Source organism: Pan paniscus, chromosome 7 (assembly GCF_029289425.2).
Source record: "Pan paniscus chromosome 7, NHGRI_mPanPan1-v2.0_pri, whole genome shotgun sequence".
Classification (NCBI taxonomy): Eukaryota; Metazoa; Chordata; class Mammalia; order Primates; family Hominidae; genus Pan; species Pan paniscus.
The window spans coordinates 21,227,019-21,248,158 of NC_073256.2; the positions used below are offsets into that span (position 1 = coordinate 21,227,019).

At 39.9% G+C, this 21,140-nt stretch overlaps 1 protein-coding gene across 12 annotated transcripts in view; it reads left to right on the plus strand.

The window, feature by feature from the left end:
- MCPH1 (microcephalin 1) overlaps positions 1-21,140 on the plus strand; it is a 270,092-nt gene that overhangs the window by 23,271 nt on the left and 225,681 nt on the right. For all 12 annotated transcript variants that reach the window (XR_010112893.1, XM_055107253.2, XM_034965554.3 and 9 more), the window contains 5 exons: positions 6,002-6,089; positions 10,549-10,663; positions 13,459-13,602; positions 16,567-16,656; positions 18,932-20,086. Coding sequence is in view for 11 of the 12 variants with exons in the window: in XM_055107253.2 (XP_054963228.2) it covers positions 6,002-6,089; positions 10,549-10,663; positions 13,459-13,602; positions 16,567-16,656; positions 18,932-20,086 (1,592 nt within the window). In the remaining variant the exon portion in view is untranslated. The remainder of the gene's footprint in view (positions 1-6,001; positions 6,090-10,548; positions 10,664-13,458; positions 13,603-16,566; positions 16,657-18,931; positions 20,087-21,140) is intronic.

Sequence of the window (21,140 nt, forward strand, 5' to 3'; positions counted from 1 at the left end):
TGAGTGATGATAGTTACACCCAGGTAGATGAAATTCAGGGAGAGCATCTCTGTGCACCTTACATCTTATCACTCTGAAGGATATGTGGTTGGGAAGCTTCTCCCAAAGGAACAGAACACATCTTCCACAACTGTATAACCTATGTCAGGCACACGTTTTACTGGGTTGAATCAAGCCCTTCCTTAAACTGCTAACTTAAAGAATACTTACTGGTTTTGTAAAGTTTGGCAAATGATCTTCTGTGCTCCTCGGTTTTCTGTGTTGTGCAATAGGAGGCAATGGTAGTGGCTTTTCCAGCACGGTTGGTTTGAGGCTTCTCATGAGCTGGGTGACCTTTGTCCTGATGATGGTGGTGATTTTAATACTGTGTATTTGATAACACGATTATCTAGGGTCTCCTCTACGTCTTTCATCCAGATGCATCTCAGCCACCCCCCTTTTGCTGTTCCCTTAGGCATAATAGTGGTAAATCGGTGACATTTTGCTTGAGTAAGAAGAAGCTGCTAAAAACTTCTCATGCTTAAAATTGGTAATTAAGGGGACTTTTTAAAAAGAAGCACAGTTAAAAAACATTTCCTTCCTCGTTCTCTTCCACCCGCCTCCCTTTCCCATCACTTTTATTAGATACAGCATTCTGCTCACCCCATTATTGCAGGCTCAGATAGTTGGTTTGTTTTTTTAAAATCAGCTTTATAAAAACATTTACATAAAATAAAATGGACCCATTTTAAGTGTACATTCACGGATTTTTTGTGTATACCTGTGTCACCACCACAACCAAAATATAGAGCATTTTCATCACCCCAAAATCTCCTTCATGTCCCATTTGCTGTCGGCCTCCCTGCCCCCTCCTCCCACCCCAGGGCAGCCACAGATCTGGTTTCTGTCATTAAAGATTAGTGTCACCAATTCTGCGGCTTCAGATCAGTGGAATCATCCAGCGTGTACTATTTTGTGCCTGACATCACTGAAGGTGATGTTTTTGCGATCTGTCCATGTTGTTTGTAGCAGTGGTTTCACTTCCTTTTATAGCTGAGTAGTATTCTATTGTAGGCATGTAGCTTGGTGCCACCAGTTGATGGAGATTGGGCTAGTTTGCCATTTTAGGTTATTATGAATAAAGTTACAATGGACATTTACATTTGTGTCTTTGTATGCTTTCATTTCTCTTGGGTCATTACCCAAACTATTCCAAGGTGGTTATGGCACTGTATATTCCCACCAGCAGTGTTCCGTTCACTCCACATCTTCACCAATAGTTGAAATTTATCCATCTTGAATTTTAGCCATTCAAGCAGATGTGTAGTGGTATTTCATGGTTTTTTTTTCCCAACATTGTTTTAAGATCTAATTCATATGCTACACAATTTGTCCAATTAAAGTATACAATTCAGTGGTTTTAAATATACAGTCAGGTATTGCTTGACGACAGGGATGCCTTCTGAGAAATGAATAGGTGATTTTGTTGTTGTGGAGACATCACAGTGTGTATTAACACACACCTGCATGACATAGCTACTGCACACCTAGGCTCTGTGGCACAACCTGTTGCTCCTAGGCATAAACCTCTACAGCATGTGCAGTTGTGAAACAGTGGTAAGTATTTGTGTCTCTGAAATACTTAAACATAGAAAAGGTAGAGTAAAAATATGGTATAAAAGATAAAATATGGTACACTTACATAGGGCGTTTACTATGAATTGAGCTCGCTAGACTGGAAGTTGCTGTGGTTGAGTCGTTGAGTGAGTGGTGAGCGAATGTGAAGGCCTAGGACATTACTACTATACACTACTATGGACTTTATACACGTCATACAGTTAGGTTACACTGGATGTATATTTTTTGGAGCAACTGTATTAACTGATACTATAACGTTTTTTTAAAGACAAGGTCTTGCTTTGTCTCCCAGGCTGGAGTGAAGTGGCACAATTATGGCTCACTGTAGCCTCAACCTCCTAGGCTCAAGCAATCCTCCTGCCTCAGCTTCCTGAGGAGCTGGGACTACAGGCGTGTGCCACTATGCCTGGCTAATTTATTTTTATTTTTATTTTTGTAGAGACAGCATTCTTGCTACGTTGCCCCCACTAGTCTCCAACTCCTGACCTGAAACAGTCCTCCTACCTCTGCCTCCCAAAATGTTGGGATTACACATGGGAGTTATTGCACCCGGCTCCTCCCATAAGTAAATAATCTATCTCTCTGTTACTTGTGGTGGGAGGAAAAAAAAAACACCTGGGTTATGTATAATACCTAATACGAGTACTTCGTAAGTAGTTATTATACTGTTTTTTTTTTTTGTAACGGAATCTCGCTCTGTCGCCCAGACTGGAGTGCAGTGGCTTGATCTCGGCTCACTGCAACCTCTGCCTCCCAGGTTCAAGCGATTCTCCTGACTCAGCCTCCTGAGTAGCTGGGATTACAGGCACGCGCCGCCACGCCCGGCTAATTTTTGCATTTTTAGTAGAGACGGCATTTCCCCATGTTAGCCTGGATGGCCTTGAACCGCTGTCCTCCCGCCTCAACCTCCCAAAGTGCTGAGATTACAGGTGTGAGCCACCATGCCTCGCCTATACTGTATTTTTTTTTTATTTGGCCTTACTATAGCTTTTTTACATGATAAACTTTGTAATTTTTTAAATTTTTTGACTCTTTTGTAATGCCTTAAAATACGTTGTACAACAGTATAAAAATACCTTATATCTTTATCAGCTTTTTCTATGTTTTAATTTTAATTTTTACTTTTAAACTTAAAAAAAAAAAAACTAGGACACGAAGACACACATTAGCCTGGGCCTACACAGGGTTAGGAACATCAGTATGTCGCTAGGCGATAGGAATTTTTCAGCTCCATTATAATCTTATGTGATCACTGTTGTGTATGTGGTCTGTCATTGACCAAAAGGTTGTTATGCGGCATATAACTGTATTCACAGAGTTGTGCAACCGTCACCACAATTTAAAAACATTTTCGTCACCTCAAAATGAAACTTGCACCCCTTAGCCCTATCCCCTATTCTCCCGCCAGCCAAGGCAGCCTCTAGTCTACTTTCTTTCTCTGTGGATTTTCCTTTTCTGGACATTTCCAATAAGCGGAATCATATGATATACGGCCTTCATGTCTGGCTTCTTTCTCTTAGCATAATGTTTTCAAGGTTCAGCATGTTGTTATCTGTATTAGAATTTTTTATGGTGGAATCATGTTCCATTGTATGGACACGTGCGCACGCACACACACACACACACACACACACACAGAAGAACTAAATATTACAAGGCTTATCATGAAAAACAATGGTCCCTTTCTTGACCCTTTTCACCCTCAATTCCTGTTCCCCAGAGGCAGCTCCTTTCACACTTGTGGCTGCTTCTGCAGATAAGCTGTTCGGTGACCTCCATATTTCTAAATACTGTGGCCGTATTGCTGTTTCGGTTTTTCAGTTTCAGATATTATCTAGTGACTTTCTGATAGGGAAGTGAGAATTTCGTTTTTAATCTGCCCCTCTGAGTGCACCTCACTCCCACATACACTCATCTGCTGTTTGCATGGACACATTCATGTGTAGGCTCTTTCCACTCTTGATTGCAGTGTACATGATACATTTTGGTTAAATCGGTAGTTTATGTTTACATCATTATGACTGTGGAAGTTGTGTGTTAGGCTGAATCTCAGAGTGAACCATGAATATATTTCCTTTCATGGAAAACTTTTTGTTTTCCCTGAGCTTAGCCTGGTGTCCTTTGAGTCCAGAGCTTCTCAGGCTCCAGTTATGTGAACATGGACCCAGTGCCCCCATTGGACACTGGGTGGCAGTGAGTGGGCACAGGCAAGGAGAGAAGGAGAGTCGCTCCCTCTTTTCAGCCTTCCACCCTCCGCTCTCTGCACTTTGCCCCCTGTCCTTTGCCCCCTGCCCCACCCCAGACTGCTGTGGCTTCACCTGCGCCTCCTGCCCTTGAGGGGTTCTGAGCTCCAGGTTCTGAGCTCCAGATGGACTCCTCCCCCGCCCCAGCTGCCAAGCTTGGGTTTCCCTTTTTTTTTTTTATTTGTTTGATTTCATTTCCCCAGACAGCTCTTATCTACTCTTTATTTTTGTTCGTTTATGTCTTTTTGTTTTCCTTTACTATCATTTTATTGGGGTTTTGGGGGTCAAGAGAAAAGCATGTGCTCAGTCCACCAGATTTAACCAGAGGTCAAAAACCTTCCATTTTTATTGTCTAAATATTATTCAGTTAAGGATTCCCCCTCCCTATCTTAGTCCCCAACTGCCTTTGCTGAATCTTTAGCGTCTCCTGCCACAGTTATTGCAGTATTCCCTGACTGGCCTCCTCGTCCTGGACCAGTGATCTGCCCACGACCCCTCTCTCACACCTGTCCCCATGCCCCAGACCCACAGGACAGGGTCCAAGCTCATTAGCTTAGAAAGTACAACCCTTGGAATCACATGAATTCTTTTTTTGTTGATAGTCTCCTAAGTTGCATTCATTCACTCAGTCATACAAATGGTATATGTTTTCCCCACAATGTCACCCTGTTTGCTGCACTGTGCTTGAGTCTATGCTCTGCTTCCAGATGGAAGATCTGTGTCCTCCCACATCTGCCTCCTTGTCAGAGTTGAGTCTGGTGATCATCTCTGACCTGAAGCTTTCTCTGAACCATACTCGTTACGCAACTTTTTGCTGCTTTTCTGCCTGGTTGTACTTCTCTTGTTACAATTACTGCACTGTATTCTTTTTTAAATTTGTACATTTTTGCAGATTTCTCTGATGCCTGGCTTAATAGAAGACAGTTGCCTTCTCATATCTGCCTCTGCGTTCAGTGTATTGGGGTAGCACATGTCGTTTTGCTTCTGAAAACTCCACTGCATTGTATACTGAGGGGATAATGCGAGATGAGAAAGGAAAATCACATGTTAGTGTTGTTATAAAGATAGTATTGACTTTGCACACCCTCAGAAGGGGGTCAGGGATGCCAGGATGACATTCACTACCCTAGTGTCACTTACCACATTGCATAGACCATACTGTGCCGTACAGAGGCACATATTTCTGAAACTTCCTTCATTCCTAATATATTTTGTAGAAATTTCTATATCAATATGGATATGTGTTTTTTATTGCAGTGTACTTTATTTTTTCAAATAACTGTTCGTGTGTTAGATGTTGAACGGTGATAGGCCTGTGAGGGATAGTTGGAGAGGTGCGTAGAGGACTTATTATAAAAACACTTGAACAGCAGATGAGTGAGAATATGCTCTAAACATGGGAGTGACAGAAGGTTTTTATCTAGGTTGGGAAGAAATTTAAGATTAATATTTCAGGAATGTATGAGTGAATTAGAAGAGGAGAAACAAATAGTAGGGCAGGAGATCATTTAGAAAATCATAATTATTTAGACTTGAGTGACAGAATGCTAAGAAGGAGATAAGGGTCACAGGAATCCAGAGATACGAAGGTGGACAGGAGAAATGGCAGGTGTGTCCACAGGGCAGGAGGAGGAGGCTTGGCAATGCGGAGCATTGGTTGCACACCCGGGCCTTGGGGCTGATGGTGGTGTCTGGACAGAAACACAAAAAGGACAGCCCAATTTTGGAGGAAAGAGATGTCCTCTGACTTCAATTTCTTTACGTCCCTTCTACCTCTAAATTATCTGTTTTATGGCCTGTTTACTATTAAATGATCCATTTAATAGCATTTACTCTTAGCTTTATGAGTACCATGCACTAATAATTTTGAAGTATACTACAAGTCAAAAATTGTTGTGTAAAAATTGTACTTCCTTTACCTGCCTCTTGCTTCTGTTATACTTAAATACCAGATAGAGATGATTTTGGGAAGTTTGATTTATACTGACTTTTGTATTTGCTGTTGTATTTATTTTTTAAAAGTCTGTTAAAATGACCTAGCTATGGATTTCTTAAATTGCTAATACATGTGCAGATTTAGTGCTGTGTCAATGTATAATAGAAGCAAATACTCATTAGACTACCTTAATTTAATTATACAGATGCAGGACAGCTGGAGCACACATTGATGAATCATTGTTTCCTGCAGCTAATACGAATGAACACTTACCAAGCCTAATTAAAAAAAAAGTAAGTACATGATTTCAATGTAGATAATGGCAATTAGGAATTTATTCGTTTTTATTTTTTATTTCTAGAAAATAAAACTTCTAGAAATATATTCAAGAGTTGTCTTAAATATGCTATTGATGATATTGTTCTTTTCACATAGCATTTTTAAGTGAATTACAGAGATTATTTTATCCTATGACTTCTTCGATAACATTTGTATGAAATGGAAAAGCCTGTGGTTGGCCATGGGAAGACTAAAAGGTGCCAAGAGACAAGCAAACATTTAGGTGCTTTGGTAACTACCTCAGAATGAAGTTTGTTATATCTGTAGCCAAAATACCTGCATTCTGTTTAGCCAGATAAATGTCAAAAGTCCGATGGACCTACATCCAAGTGTGCAAAGTCATTTATTAGGAAAATCTGCTGTACAAATACAGTTGTCCTTCATTATCCACAGAGGATCAGTTCCGGGACCCCCACAGATAACAAAATCCACTGATGCTCAAGTCCGTTATATAAAATGCGATAGTATTTGCATGTAACCTACACAAATCCTCCCGTATACCTAAGAAAGAATTGTTTGTAGAGACAGGGTCTTTCTATGTTGCCCAAGCTAGTCTCAAACTCCTGGCCCCAAGTGATTCTTCTGCCTCAACCTCCCAATTGGGATTACAGGCGTGAGCCACTGCACCTGGCTCCTCCCATGTACTTTAAGTAATCTCTGGATTATTTAAAATACCTAATACAATGTGAATGCTTTGTAAATTGTTGTTACACTGTATTTTTTTTAAATTTGTGTTAAATTTTTTTTCTTTTGAATATTTCCAATCGCGACTGGTTGAATCCACAGATCTGGAACTTGCAGATACAGAGGGCAAACTATAGAGTTAAAGACATTGCTTTCATTTGAGATCGAATTCACATTTTAACCACAACCTTTTCGGCTTTCTATTTATGTAAAAGTTCTAATTGTGATTTCTTTATCTGAGGGTACTTTACTCTGAAACATCACAGCCAGTTTGTTTTCACATGAGATTCTCTGTTAGAGGGAGGATTTGATGACTTTCTCCAAAATGAACTACATTTCCTGTAGACTAGAGGAGAAATAACTGTGAACTTCACATTTCCTGAAAATAGTAAATGATATTTCTTCGTTACATTTCATCTCAGACAAGCCATAGTTTGCCCATGCAGTGATGGATGAACTTCTTCAGTCTTACCTGATTATAGGTGAACAAGTGTTCAGCAGTCTCTGGACTCCCTGTGACATGCTAAAATCAAGTGTTTATTGTAAAAACACATCAGTAGTACATACATATTTTCTTTGTAAAACATTTAGTAAACACAGACATCTCTTTGATTGCTCTCCCTCAATGTAAGCAGCTTTCAATTTGATGAGTATCCTAGGTGGCATTTCTTCAGTACATTACACACATGTACACACTCACACATGCATGCTTGACGTGAAGGGGCTCTGCTATCTTATGTGTATCATTTGGTGAGTTGCCTTCTCTTCCCCAATTAACAATATGGTTTTGACCATTTCATGTCCGTAACTTTGACTCTACTCAGTTTTCTGTATTGCATTATACATTGTGACTGTTTTTCCGGTATTCATGTACTTTTAGTCACTGTCAGTTTTTGCTAAGTATATTACTTAAGTCACATATTTGAGTTTATTTCTCCAAGTCAGATACCTAGAGATAAAATTACTGGGTAAGAATACATACACATTTTGATTTTACCAGTTCCACCAATCATATGCAAGATGACCTATTTCTTGGCCAGATACAGTGGCTCACACCTGTAATCCCAGCACTTCAGGAGGCCAAGGCGGGCAAATCAGTTGAGGCCAGGAGTTTGAGAGCAGCCTGGCCAACATGGCGAAACCCCATCTCTACTAAAAATACAAAAATTAGCCCAACCTGGTGGTGCACACCTGTAATCCCAGCTACTCAGGAGGCTGAGGCAGGAGAATTGCTTGAACCCAGGAGGTGGAGGTTGCAGTGAGCCCAGATCATGCCACTGCACTCCAGCCTGGGCAACAGCAAGGCTCTGTCTCAAAAAAAAAAAAAAAAAAAAAAACCTATTTCGTGCTACTCTGACCAATATTGGATGTTACTAATCTTTTTAATTTTTCCTAATCTGAAGCATTAATGACTGCTTGTACACTTTACCACTTTAATTTTCATGTCTAAAAACCTTCCCTTTCCTTCTCTTTTCCAAATGTAATTGCAAATTAATCCCGACTCAAGGCCTTATTCTTTTGGGTCCTTGAGATGGTTCTGTGCATCTGTCTCCCCCCTCACCCTGTCTGCTGCCTGCCTGCCCAGCTTGCTGTTCCTCAAGCATGCCAATCGTATTTCTGTTTCAGAGCCATTGCGTTATCTGTTCCCTCTGTCTGGAACATTCTTACCCCAAAATCCTTACACATGACCCGTTTTCCAGCCTCCCTATGGCTTTGTGCAGATGTTACTTTCTCTGTGAGACCTATCCTGCCACCCGTTTATACCAGCAGTTCCTTCCCACTTGTGCCAACTATGCAAGTCTCTTTTCATCTGCAGTGCTGACTGGCACCTCCTAACACACTGTAGTAATGTGGGCAGTTTGATGGAATACAGTTGCTAGAGAAGATTCACAGGACCCCAAAATAACAATGTGTCCAACCTGCACCATACCTGAGAACCAGGGAGCGCAAGATGGAGTGTCTTCTTGTATACTGCTGGCCCTGAGTCTATATAAACCAGCCCCACTGGCAGAGCCTCCAGGCAAATCCTTCATCTCACTACTCATAAACAATGTTGACAGGCCAGCACAATCTGTCCCCAAACTTCCCGGACCTGTGGCTATAAAGCACCACTGTCTAATTAGTACATTTTGTGTCATGCAGGTACTTTAGTGAAAGCAGTGCAGGCCGGTTCCAAGCCTGTTGAAATGAACCTCCCAAGACACATACAATTTACTTACTTATTATGTTTATTTGCTGTCATTCCTTACCAGCATACAAGCTCCATGATGACAAGGATCTTTCTAGGTTGCAAGACCAGCGCCTGACATAAAGTCATGTTTTTTGTCAATAAATGAGTGAATAACTAACAGAGCAAGATCCCCAGTATAGGCATTAGCCTTGAATAGCTAAGAGAAGTTCTTTCTATGAGACTGGAGCAAAAGAAGTTAGCGTTTACGTGGGTAGCTAGCTACCCATGTAAGCAAATTTGGGCTGGTAGCTTCGCGCTGAAAACCAAGGAACCTAGACAGATGACTTAAATTTCCCTGGGGTCCTATAAGAAAGAAGTCAGGCATAAAAGTGTTATAGGTAGAATCGATGTGAAGTTCAGTATGCGTATTTGTGCTGATGGCTGGGCTAAAGACGGGAAGTCAATGGGCAGTTCCAAGAACAGAAAGTGGGGTGGGTAAGGCTGGGAAAGTGAGGTGTGTTTCAAAGGAAACATTTCCCCTGTCTGAGGATGGTTAAGAGTAGAGTTAACCCAAGACCTTCCTGTGGATATCAGCCTGGGGTTTCATGTGTTTGTGAGTGTAGTTACAGTTTTTGGGTTTTACTGGCTGATTGGAGTTACTGTGATTTAATGACGGTAGGGCAAGAATAATAATGGTTCTTTTCTTTGGTAATTATAAAATAGAAATTGTTTTATTACTGTGTCATGGTCTTGCAGGGAGGATGATGTGAGAATAGTGCTACCAAGCAGGCAATGGGCTTGCTGCCAACCCACATAGAGTCCAAGATCATGCCACTTGTTTTGAGAAAAGAAAGGCTTTATTGCAAGTTGCCTGGCAAGGAGACAGGAGGAAACTCTCAAATCTGCCTCCCTGAGGTGGGGGCTCAGGCAGTTTCATAGGCAGAGAAAACAAAGTGTGATCTGATTGGATCTTGCAATGAGGTGATGCTGGGAGGTGTCATCTGACTGGGTTGTGTCACAAGGTGATGCCAGGGCTCAATCTGATTGGATCATGGATTATGCCATCAGGTGTTTACTCCTTAATTTGGCCCCCGTTCCTTGGTCTAAGTGCTTAGGTTCTGCCCGTGGTTACATGCTTGGTTCCCCTGGGCATGCTCAAGTGACATAACTTGCAACTTCAGGGGCCGTGGCAATTAAACAGTTCACCATTTTGATACACAAAGTTGAACTAGATTGGGCTGGTTTGGTGGTAAGAACAGCAAAAAATCGAAAGAGACTGGCTAAAAACTTTCATGGAAACTAAGAATGCTAGGATCATGAAAATGTCTCACAAAACATAATACAGAGCCTTTTATACAGTCTTTTAAATTCTGTCCATTTTCTTTATAACTGCACAAAAAAATAAATATTGCCAATTCACATACAGTGCAAGAAACACCTCTTTTAGAATTTTTTATTACTGATGTTATAAAAGGTATCAGAAATGTATGCGAAAGGGGTTTTTCTCCTGCCTTAAGCAGTTGCAGTACAGCATTAATTTTTGTGTTCTTTTTGCACAGCGTAAATGTATGCAGCCCAAAGATTTTAATTTTAAAACACCAGAAAATGATAAGAGATTTCAGAAGAAATTTGAGAAAATGGCTAAAGAGCTACAAAGGCAAAAAACAAATCTAGGTAAGCTAAGAAATATAATACAGTTCTTTGCATTTGTGTCCATACACCTTGTTTAATTTGCATGATGACTAGTGGGATTCAGCATGAGAGAGCTGATGAAGACTATGATAGCTTTACTCTATGAAGGAGAAAACAAAATGTCAGGAGCCTGCGGGAGACTTGACTGGGAGCCATAATAGAGCCACGCAGCTTGAGCTAATCGACCACAGTCTTAACCATTCATCAAGGTGGTCGAACTTTTTATTTTCGGGAATGATTTCAGAAGAAAAGCAAACTTTGGCTAATAAGCGTTATTGAAGTAAATACCTATTTATTTCTTCTTTATATATAACTTTGTATTTTTACCTAATTGGCATTTTTGTTTTGTTACCCTGAATAGGCAAATATTAGATGATACATTATTTTAGTGATTTGGGAAAATACTTTAGAATATTATGTTCTATAACAAGATGTCTTAGAAAAAAAATATGTATTCTTTTATATATATATATATAGTTAAATAATATTTTTATATATAAGAATATTATGGGCTGGGCACAGTGGCTCACGCCTGTAATCCCAGCACTTTGGGAGGCAGAGGCGGGCGGATCACGAGGTCAGGAGATCGAGACCATCCTGGCTAACATGCTGAAACCCTGTCTCTACTAAAAATACAAAAAAATTAGCTGGGAGTGGTGGCAGGCGCCTGTAGTCCCAGCTACTTGGGAGGCTGAGGCAGGAGAATGGGGTGAACCTGGGAAGCAGAGCTTGCAGTGAGCCGAGACTGCACCACTGAACTCCAGCCTGGGCAACAGAGTGAGACTCCAACTCAAAAAAAAAAAAGAATATTATGAAACATTAAAATACTTTGTACGTTTTTGGTATTTCTCTTTTGCCTTTTTCACTGTCCTCTAAATTCAGTATTTCCTACTAATTCTGACACAGCATTGCTACAGATAAGCAATTATGGTCACTAGAAATTCCTAGGAAGCATTAATTCCTCTAGTTTTTGTTTTCTTTGTTTTAATCTATGTTACTATGTCACAGATTCTCTATTCTGTGTTTTGAAATTATTCAAATAGAATTGTCGAGATTTATTTTATTTATTTTTTTGAGATGGAGTCTTGCTCCGTCACCAGGCTGGAGTGCAGTGGTGCGATCTTGGCTCACTACAACCTCCACCTCCCGGGTTCAAGCAATTCTCCTGCCTCAGCCTCCCGAGAAGCTGGGATTATAGGGGCGTACCACCACGCCCAGCTGATTTTTGTATTTTTAGTAGAAACAGGGTTTCACCATGTTGGCCAGGATGATCTCAAACTCTTGACCTCGTGATCTGCCCGCTTCAGCCTCCCAAAGTGCTGGGATTACAGGCGTGAGCCACCGCGCCTGGCCAAGATTTATTTTAAATCTGTGATGATAATGCGACAGAACTGGGTAGAAGAGTTAGCCCACATAGTGCTGCCACATAATTTTCCAGAAACATGGCTTGCATCATTTGTTTCATGCTCAGCCCTCCCGCTGCCTCACCTGGTGCGTGTCCATCCTTCCTTCACACCAGCTGTCTGGTCTTCGTCAAAGCTCAAGCCAGAAACGTGCAATCGTCCTTGACATCTCCTTCTTCCTGACACTAACCCCCATCAAGACCATGGCTCTGCTTCTGAAATCGTTGTTTGACTTCTTCTGTTTTCTCCTTCCCTCCTCTCTCCCCTGATGCCTGGATCATCCCTCCTGCACCACTGCAGCCACTCCTTACGCTGCCCTCCACTGTCTCCTTACAGTTCGTCTCTGTGCTGCAGTCACAATGGTGAAAACTTTAAATCAGAAGGACATCCCCTCCCTGGTTTAAAATTTCTTGGTGTCATCCCAAGGAAAAATATTCAGGATAAAATCCTGTATTTAACATAGCCTCCAATTTACTAGGTCCTTTATGATCTGGCCTCTCTTTCTAGCCTCATAGCAATATTGCACACTCTCCTATAATTCTTTATACTTTTGTCACTTTGGCCTTCTTTCCTATGTCAGTGACAGTGTATTTGAAAATACTTTGGCAACATGGTAATGATAGATACAAAATTTTCTTCTTAGACCAAATATGTATCGTAATTAAAAACTATATGTATAAAGTATTAATGATTCAACTAATGTACATTTGTATATTGTCAGAACTACAGTAAGGGTTATTCAGGCTTAAGAGTCCCAAAGGAGAATATATTAAATGATTCTTGGTATTTTTTTGTTGGGGGTGAGTATCAAAGTTCTGAAGGGCTCTTTGAGCATATGCAAGGTAGCATTCCAGAAAAAAACACAACTCCGCACCCACACAAAACGAGCTCATAACTTCATGGTTCCGGGACCGTGCTGATCCCACTTCATGCAGTCAAGTTCATGTCTGGGTCTGTGAGTGTGTTTGAGGGTAGGAGTGATGGTTAATGGGGGCAGTTTCTGAAACCTGAGACAAGAAACAGAAACTAAATTGCATTCCAGCTTTACAACTTTTAACTTCTGTGTCTCAGTCTTTGTCTTCAAGTGGGGATACTGATTTGGGTTTGGATTTGAGGTTGGATGCACTAAAGCATATATTGTTCTTAGCACAGTGCTTGGTGAGGGCAGTTGCTCAGCAGATGTGAGCCAGCAGCTGTAGCAGCAACATCACTGCCTGTGGAGGTGGTGGAGGTAGAATATTAGCAGGAGTAGGTAATGATGTTGAAAGGGAAGAAGGAAAACGGGGTGTGGGGGGTTGTTCTTTAAAAGGAATCACATTCCTGAAGTATGAAGGCACTTTTTGGTCTTAAAGTGGATTTTTTGTTTATTTTCAGATGATGATGTACCTATTCTCTTATTTGAATCTAATGGTTCATTAATATATACTCCCACAATTGAAATTAATAGTAGTCACCACAGCGCAATGGAGAAGAGATTACAAGAGATGAAGGAGAAAAGGGAAAATCTTTCCCCCACCTGTAAGTAATTAGTTTGTAAAATGAAAATTATGCAAATAGCCGATTAAATTATGGTGGAAAGCTTCTTTTTTCTTTGCCTAGATATTTTAATGTTTCCTGGTAGTAACACATTTTGACTTATTTCATGGCTGGCTTTGTTTTCCAGAAAATCTTATGCATCATTAAGATTTTTGAAGCATATGTTGGGTGTATAGTATTCTTCAAGTTTAAAATCCTATTTGTTGTAGCTCCTTTGTAATTTCTATTATCTTTGGAATTTTTTCTTTCTTTTTTTTAAAAAAAAAAATGAATCATGTCTTTTTTTTTTTTCTGAGATGGAGTTTTGCATTTGTCACCCAGGCTGGAGTGCAGTGGCGCGATCTGGGCTCACTGCAACCTCCCGAGTTCAAGTGATTCTATTGCCTCAGCCTCCCGAGTAGCTGGGATTACAGGCGCCTGTCACCACTCCTGGCTAATTTTTTTTTGTTTTTTTGTATTTTTAGTAGAGACAGGGTTTCGCCATGTTGGCCAGGCTGGTCTTAAACTCTTAACCTCAGGTGATACACCCGCCTCGGCCTCCCAAACGGCTGGGATTACAGGCGTGAGCCACCGCTCCTGGCCGTGAATCATGTCTTTTGAAGGAATTTGCTTTAGATTAATGTATCTAAGGAATCAGTTTGTTTTTCATTATTTCTTTTATCTTTAAAATTTTTAATTACTGAAGTGTAATTCACATTTTAATAAAACATTTATCAAAGTAGCTAATAGTAAAAGTTCATCTTGATACCCATCTAATTGTACTCTTCTACCTGGGGGTAACCAGTATTTTAAGTTTAAGTGTTTTTCCAGATCTGTTTCAGTGTATCAGATATCTGTGTATACATGAAAAAGATACAGGTTTGGTTTCTGTGTGGAGGTGTAATTTCTGTTTTACCTAAATTAGATAATGACATATGTATTATTATCCGCTTTATTTACTTAAGAGTATCCTGGAGGGTTTGTTTGCAGCTTAGTTGTTGTAGACCTATTTTTGTTTTAAGATGCTCAAAGTAGTCTACAGTTTTGATATTGAAAATCTTTTGGTGGGTTTTTTTTCCCAGTTATTAGCAATTGTGTTGCAGTTTTTATTCTTTTTTTAACCATATGGTTTGGTTGTTCTTGTTTTTTTGTTAAGCCATTTTCCTTTCTCTAGACATAAGTCTTTCCAGCTTCCCACCCCGACTTTTTACTGTTATAACCCCTGCATGTGCCTACGTGAATCCTTGTATTTCTGAGTACTTCGTGTATTTCAATAATACTAATTCATACATGCAGAATTTGATTTTTTAAAGATATAGAGTCTCCCTGTGTTGCCCAGGCAGGACATGCACTCCTGGGCTCAAGTACTTCTGCCTCACCCTCTCAAGTAGCTAGGAATACAGGTGTGTGCCACGATCCCTGGCTTATTGATAGATATAGTCAAATTATCCTTCAAGAAATTTGAGTCATCTTATTGTCACCAGTTGTTTATAAGAATGCCCCTTTCTCCATACTTGGAAAACTGAATGGCATTAGCCTGTAGCCTTTTTCAGTCGGAAGCTTGAAAAACTGGATCTGTTCTTTAAGTTACTTTTGATTAGAAGCAGGTTTAAGTGCCTTTTCATATTACTGACTGACTTACCGAATGCAGCTTTTAATGTGATCAACTATTACCTCGCTTAATTTTATGTCCTTTTTCCATCTGTATCAGTTAAGGTTAGTTTCGGCTGCATATAACAAAGACAAAAACCAATGTCTTACAATCGATAGAATTGCCTTTCTCTGTCTTGCCTAGTTCAGAAGTAGGCAGCCAGGGCTGGGATGCCATTCCATGGTGTCTTTAAGAAACTAGGTTCCCATCTTTCTGTTGTACCTGCCTGGCTTTTCTTGCAAAATGTGTGTGCCTCCCAGCTGAGGCATCTCCTTTTGACAGCCTTACCAGACGTCTATCCAATATTCCTGTCTAATTCCATTGGCTGGAATGTGGTCATATGGCCACCCCTTTTGCAAGCAAGACTGAAATGTAGTCTTGACTGGGGTGCATCGCTGTCCTGATAAAATCAAAGTTCTGTTGTTAAGAAGAAGTGAGAATGGACATTGAGGTAGATAACTAGCTGTGTCCCAGGTGGACATCCAAATTGTTTCAGTGTGCAATTATGTGTATAAACTAATTTGCCTTAAACTTTACTTTTTCTATTACTTTGCAGTGTTAATTCTGCTACTTTACTGCGTCCAGTACAGTTTAAAACTTAACTGAAAATTTTATGTGTGCTTCCCTTCCTTATCTTGGTTTATTCTCTTTTTTTGCTGAAGTTTTCTCAGAAAAGTATCCTTTTGAGTCTCTAAAAAATATCTTTGGATATGAGATCCAAACATTTCTTTTGTTTCTTGACTATTGTATGAACCGCCTTTGAAGATAATACTTACGATCTTATTTGTTAAGTCATTGACATCCTAAGTGTTTTCTATGAAACCTCTAGGATTTCTCAACCCAGCACAGCTGACATTTGGGTCTGGGTAATTCTTTGTTGGGGGCACTGCCCCGTGTGTGGTAGGAAGCTCAGCAGCATCCCTGCCTGTCCCCACTAACACTAGCAGTGTATCCACTGCTCTCCCTCACTGGCGATATCCAAAAATGTGTCCAGACATTACCAAATATCTGTTGGGACCCCAACGTCACCTCTGGTTGGGAAGCAGTGCTCTAGTTTTAGAGGTAACTATGATGAGCATCCTTGAAGAAAAATCCATGATTATCAAATAAGAAGACTAGAACAGACTGGAAATGTTCACTTAATTCTGTTGAGCTTCTGATGAGATTCAGGCAAGTTGACTTTAAGATCCCTTCTAACTTTGTGATGATAGGATTTAATAGAATCACCTATGATTAATAGGAGGACTTCCTGCTGGCTTCGTCTGCTAAGAAATACTGAAACTTTATCTAATGCAGTGTCTTGGTCCTGTTTTTAGCTTCCCAAATGATTCAGCAGTCTCATGATAATCCAAGTAACTCTCTGTGTGAAGCACCTTTGAACATTTCACGTGATACTTTGTGTTCAGGTAAAATTTTTATTTTCCTTTCTGTGATATATTTAAGTTTTGAGAATAATATGATTTTCTGATTTAGAATTTCATGTAGCAACTTCTGATGAGTAAAATAATTAGTTAAAACTAGAACTTCTAAATTTCCCCCTGAAATTAGGTATTATAATAAAATTAAGGCATGAGTTAAACTTCCTTTTTGGTTCCTATAGGTTTTTTTTCCTAGGCATTTGCTTTCTTGCTACAGAATCCATTGCTCTAGTGAAAAAATTATTGTGAACGTATATGAACTAATCTGTATGCAGTTTAAACTACATAGAACTGAGGTCAGAGCTAAGGAAATGTTGTTTCACACAATGTATAATTAACACAAGGAACCTGTCATTGAACGGGGTCAGTGAAGTATGTAAAGATCGTCAGTTGAGGAGATAAATAGCGGATTTCTAATTAGAAGCAGAAAGAACACTGGTAGGAATTAATGCAGTTAGTTCCATGTTACACACATACATGTTTGTAATGTGGGAGCCCTAGTTCCACTTAGGATGGTAATTTTTCATGGTCCTATCTTCTTTGTACCAAATTTCTTACAGTTTCTTCACCTAGTCCCCAGTGGGGCTCAAGTAAGTAGCAGTGATCCCTGAAAGTACTATGCTCAAAAGTGCTTGAGATGTTATGGAACATTTATCATGAAAGCCACAGCAATGACAAAGCGCAAGATGGCATCAAGATATTAGAAGTTTCAACCAAAGCCTCCTTTCAGCACAGGGTTAATCCTTGTACTCTCACCTCTGTGTGCTGGAATTATTTACCCATTTCTCTTAAACAGTCTCCATCTTTTTATTTTACACTTGTTACATTTATTTCCTAGAAGTTGGAAACAAGTGATAATAATAGCTAACATTGATTTCATTATTGTTGTTGTAGGCACTCCTCTAAGTGTCTTATTCACTGTTATCTCATTTATTCTCCCATTAGCCTTAAGAGGTAGGTTCCATCACCATCCCATTTTGCCAGTGAAAAACCAGGACACAGAGGTCAAACAGCTTGTCCAAGGTCATGTGGTTTGTGAATGGCAAACCCAAGCTTCTCACTTAGGCAGTCTGACATCACAGATTACACTCTTAGTGACATGTCACATTGCTTATCGGGTTTTTGAAAAGTGTGATAAAACATAAAACAATTTTAGATGCTGAATAAGATATATTCAGCATCTAAAATTAAAAGTGACCTTATTTCCAACTACTGCCTTGAAGACACACATGGTGCCTCCTGCCCACTGGGCTTCCCTCACCTCCTGGGGCACAGTTGGAAGGGAAGCTTTGGTGGTTGCCTGTGTTCTTCCTTTTTAAAGTAGAACTTCAGTGATTTCAGATAGAGAGTTCTAACACTTACGTGACCTCCAGATTGAGCGATTTGTACAAAACACAGGCCCTCCACCAGCAAGTGCTGAGCCCCTATTGAGGGAGCCAGCACAGGACTAGAGACTTCTTCATATTCATTCCAGTAGCTTATAGCACAGTGACGGGCAGATGCCCACATAACCATGGGGCAGTATGATGCATGATGGTGTGTAGCAGAGGGGGCAAGGCCAGGGAGAGCTGGCAAGGGCAGTGGGAGGGTCCCAGGGATGTTGACAACCCAGGTGGGTTTGGAAGGATGAATTGTATTTACCCAGAATAAAGTGTGGAGGAAAGGGGAAGGCCCAGAGGGTACAGAGGAGTATAGAATATTTAGGAGGTAGCAGCAGCTTAGCATTACTCTCAGGAAATGAGTAATCCATATAAGAGTTGAAACATTAAAGCCTACCAAATGGATCACTTTTGAATATCAGTGTAATATGAGGACTTTACTGGAAGACAGGGAAGGTAAGGGTGAGCTGTGTTCATTGAGGGAATGTTTCATGCAAGTCTAGAACTTTCCCTAGATCTTACAACAGTAGTTCTTAGGTTTTAGAATTATTGATCTCCTGGAAAATTTAGTGACAAACTATGGATGCTCTTTTGGAAAATGTGCACATGCATATGGAAATTTGCCTAAAATTTTTAGAAGTTTGTTATACCTCTTCTCTATCCCCACTGCTATCCCATACACCCATCAAAGCCCAGGTTCTCTAGTTAAAAATACTGGCCTAAAATGTACCCTTAAGTGGAAATGAGAAGAACTCAAATGTGGTTCATATAGTCTTCTTAACTAATAGCTGTACTTTAAAAGTTGTTTTATTGGTCAACTGAAAGTTGAATATAGAATAATTTAAACCACTTTTAAAAATTAGCTCTCCGTTAATGTTTTCCAGATGAATACTTTGCTGGTGGCTTACACTCATCTTTTGATGATTTTTGTGGAAACTCAGGATGTGGAAATCAGGAAAGGAAGTTGGAAGGATCCATTAATGACATTAAAAGTGATGTGTGTATTTCTTCACTTGTATTGAAAGCAAATAATATTCATTCATCACCATCTTTCACTCACCTCGATAAATCAAGTCCTCAGAAATTTCTGAGTAATCTTTCAAAGGAAGAAATAAACTTGCAAAGAAATATTGCAGGTAAAATAGTCACCCCTGACCAAAAGCAGGCTGCAGGTGTGTCTCAGGAGACGTTTGAAGAGAAGTATCGTTTGTCTCCTACGTTATCTTCAACAAAAGGCCACCTTTTGATACATTCAAGACCCAGGAGTTCCTCAGTAAAGAGAAAAAGAGTATCACATGGCTCCCATTCACCTCCGAAGGAAAAATGCAAGAGAAAGAGGAGCATCAGGAGATCTATCATGCCGAGGCTGCAGCTGTGCAGGTCGGAAGGCAGACTGCAGCACGTGGCGGGACCTGCCCTGGAGGCTCTTAGCTGTGGGGAGTCTTCATATGATGACTATTTTTCACCTGATAATCTTAAGGAAAGGAATTCAGAGAATCTTCCTCCTGAATCTCAGCTGCCATCAAGCCCTGCTCAGTTCAGCTGCAGAAGTCTTTCTAAGAAGGAGAGAACAAGCATATTTGAAATGTCTGATTTTTCCTGCGTTGGTAAAAAAACCAGAACAGTTGACATTACCAATTTCACAGCAAAAACCATCTCCAGTCCTCAGAAAACTGGAAATGGTGAAGGCCGTGCAACTTCGAGTTGCGTGACTTCTGCCCCTGAAGAAGCCCTAAGGTGTTGTGGACAGGCTGGGAAAGAAGACGCATGCCCAGAGGGAAATGGCTTTTCTTACACCATTGAGGACCCTGCTCTTCCAAAAGGACATGATGATGATTTAACTCCTTTGGAAGGAAGCCTTGAAGAAATGAAAGAAGCGGTTGATCTGAAAAGCACACAGAACAAAGGTACCACTTCCAAAATATCAAACTCCTCTGAAGGCGAAGCCCAGAGTGAACATGAGCCATGTTTTATAGTTGACTGTAACATGGAGACGTCTACAGAAGAGAAGGAAAACTTACCCGGAGGATACAGTGGAAGTATGTGAATCTCCTTTTCCAAGTCACCTTCGCTAAATAAACATGTAACAGTGCATCCATATTTTAAATTTATCACAACTTTTTCATAACTTATTTCCCCATTTACCCCTCTTTTTACTTAAAGAATGTGCATTTGATCATTCCAATGATAAACTCTTTAGGAACAGATGACTTGCTGTCTTGTGGAACTTCTAGACTTATTGGTTAAGTCTGTTAGGAATCTATTTCTCCAAGACTTTTCCTTCCTATAGGTCAAAAGGATAAGTAGTCCATAGTATGAATAACTGAGGGGAGTGAAGTCTTTTTCCTTATTCCATTGGAGTCTTGCGCTGCAGCGTGTGTAAAGATGCATACGATAGAGAGTTTTTTAAAACCTAGGTTCTTAATAGTGAGGCTATTTAAAGAAAGAAATTAAGGTAGCTTAAGCCATCGATTGTATCAGAGAGAAAGTGTGAAAAACTACTTTTAGAAATCTGTTGTCAATATTGATTTTTGAAGAAACTTTGGTCAGTGTTAACTATGAAGAAACATTTAAACATTTTTGCTCATTTGTAACAGGCCTTGTTTAACTTGTACTTATTTTGCTTGAAGCATCACTTGAAAAGGTTTACTCCTATTCATAATTTAATTGTAATTATAATAAACCATATCATTTTAGCAAAAGTCAAAACAATAAAAAATTTTGCACTTCACAGTTATAAGCACAAATAGGTTCCAGCAACCAAAATTGAAGAAATCTTGAACTTTGACCGTCTTCACCTAAAGATTAGGTTAAAATTTGAGTAAGAACGCATTCTCTCTGCATGATTTCTCTGCTCTACAAATGTTTTAACTGCCTCTTTGAAGGTGGAGAAGTCATGGTAGGGTTTGAAATCATCACAGACATGTTACATACCTTTTCCTTGAGTATACGCTCCCCAAAATTGTTTCACAAAAAGAATGAAAATAATTTTATACGTTTTTGGCCTGCTATTTATATCTTGGCTTTCTGAACATATATTAAATTTGACAAGAAACTGTATTTTATGTTCCATTAGCCTTAGTATGTGTTTTC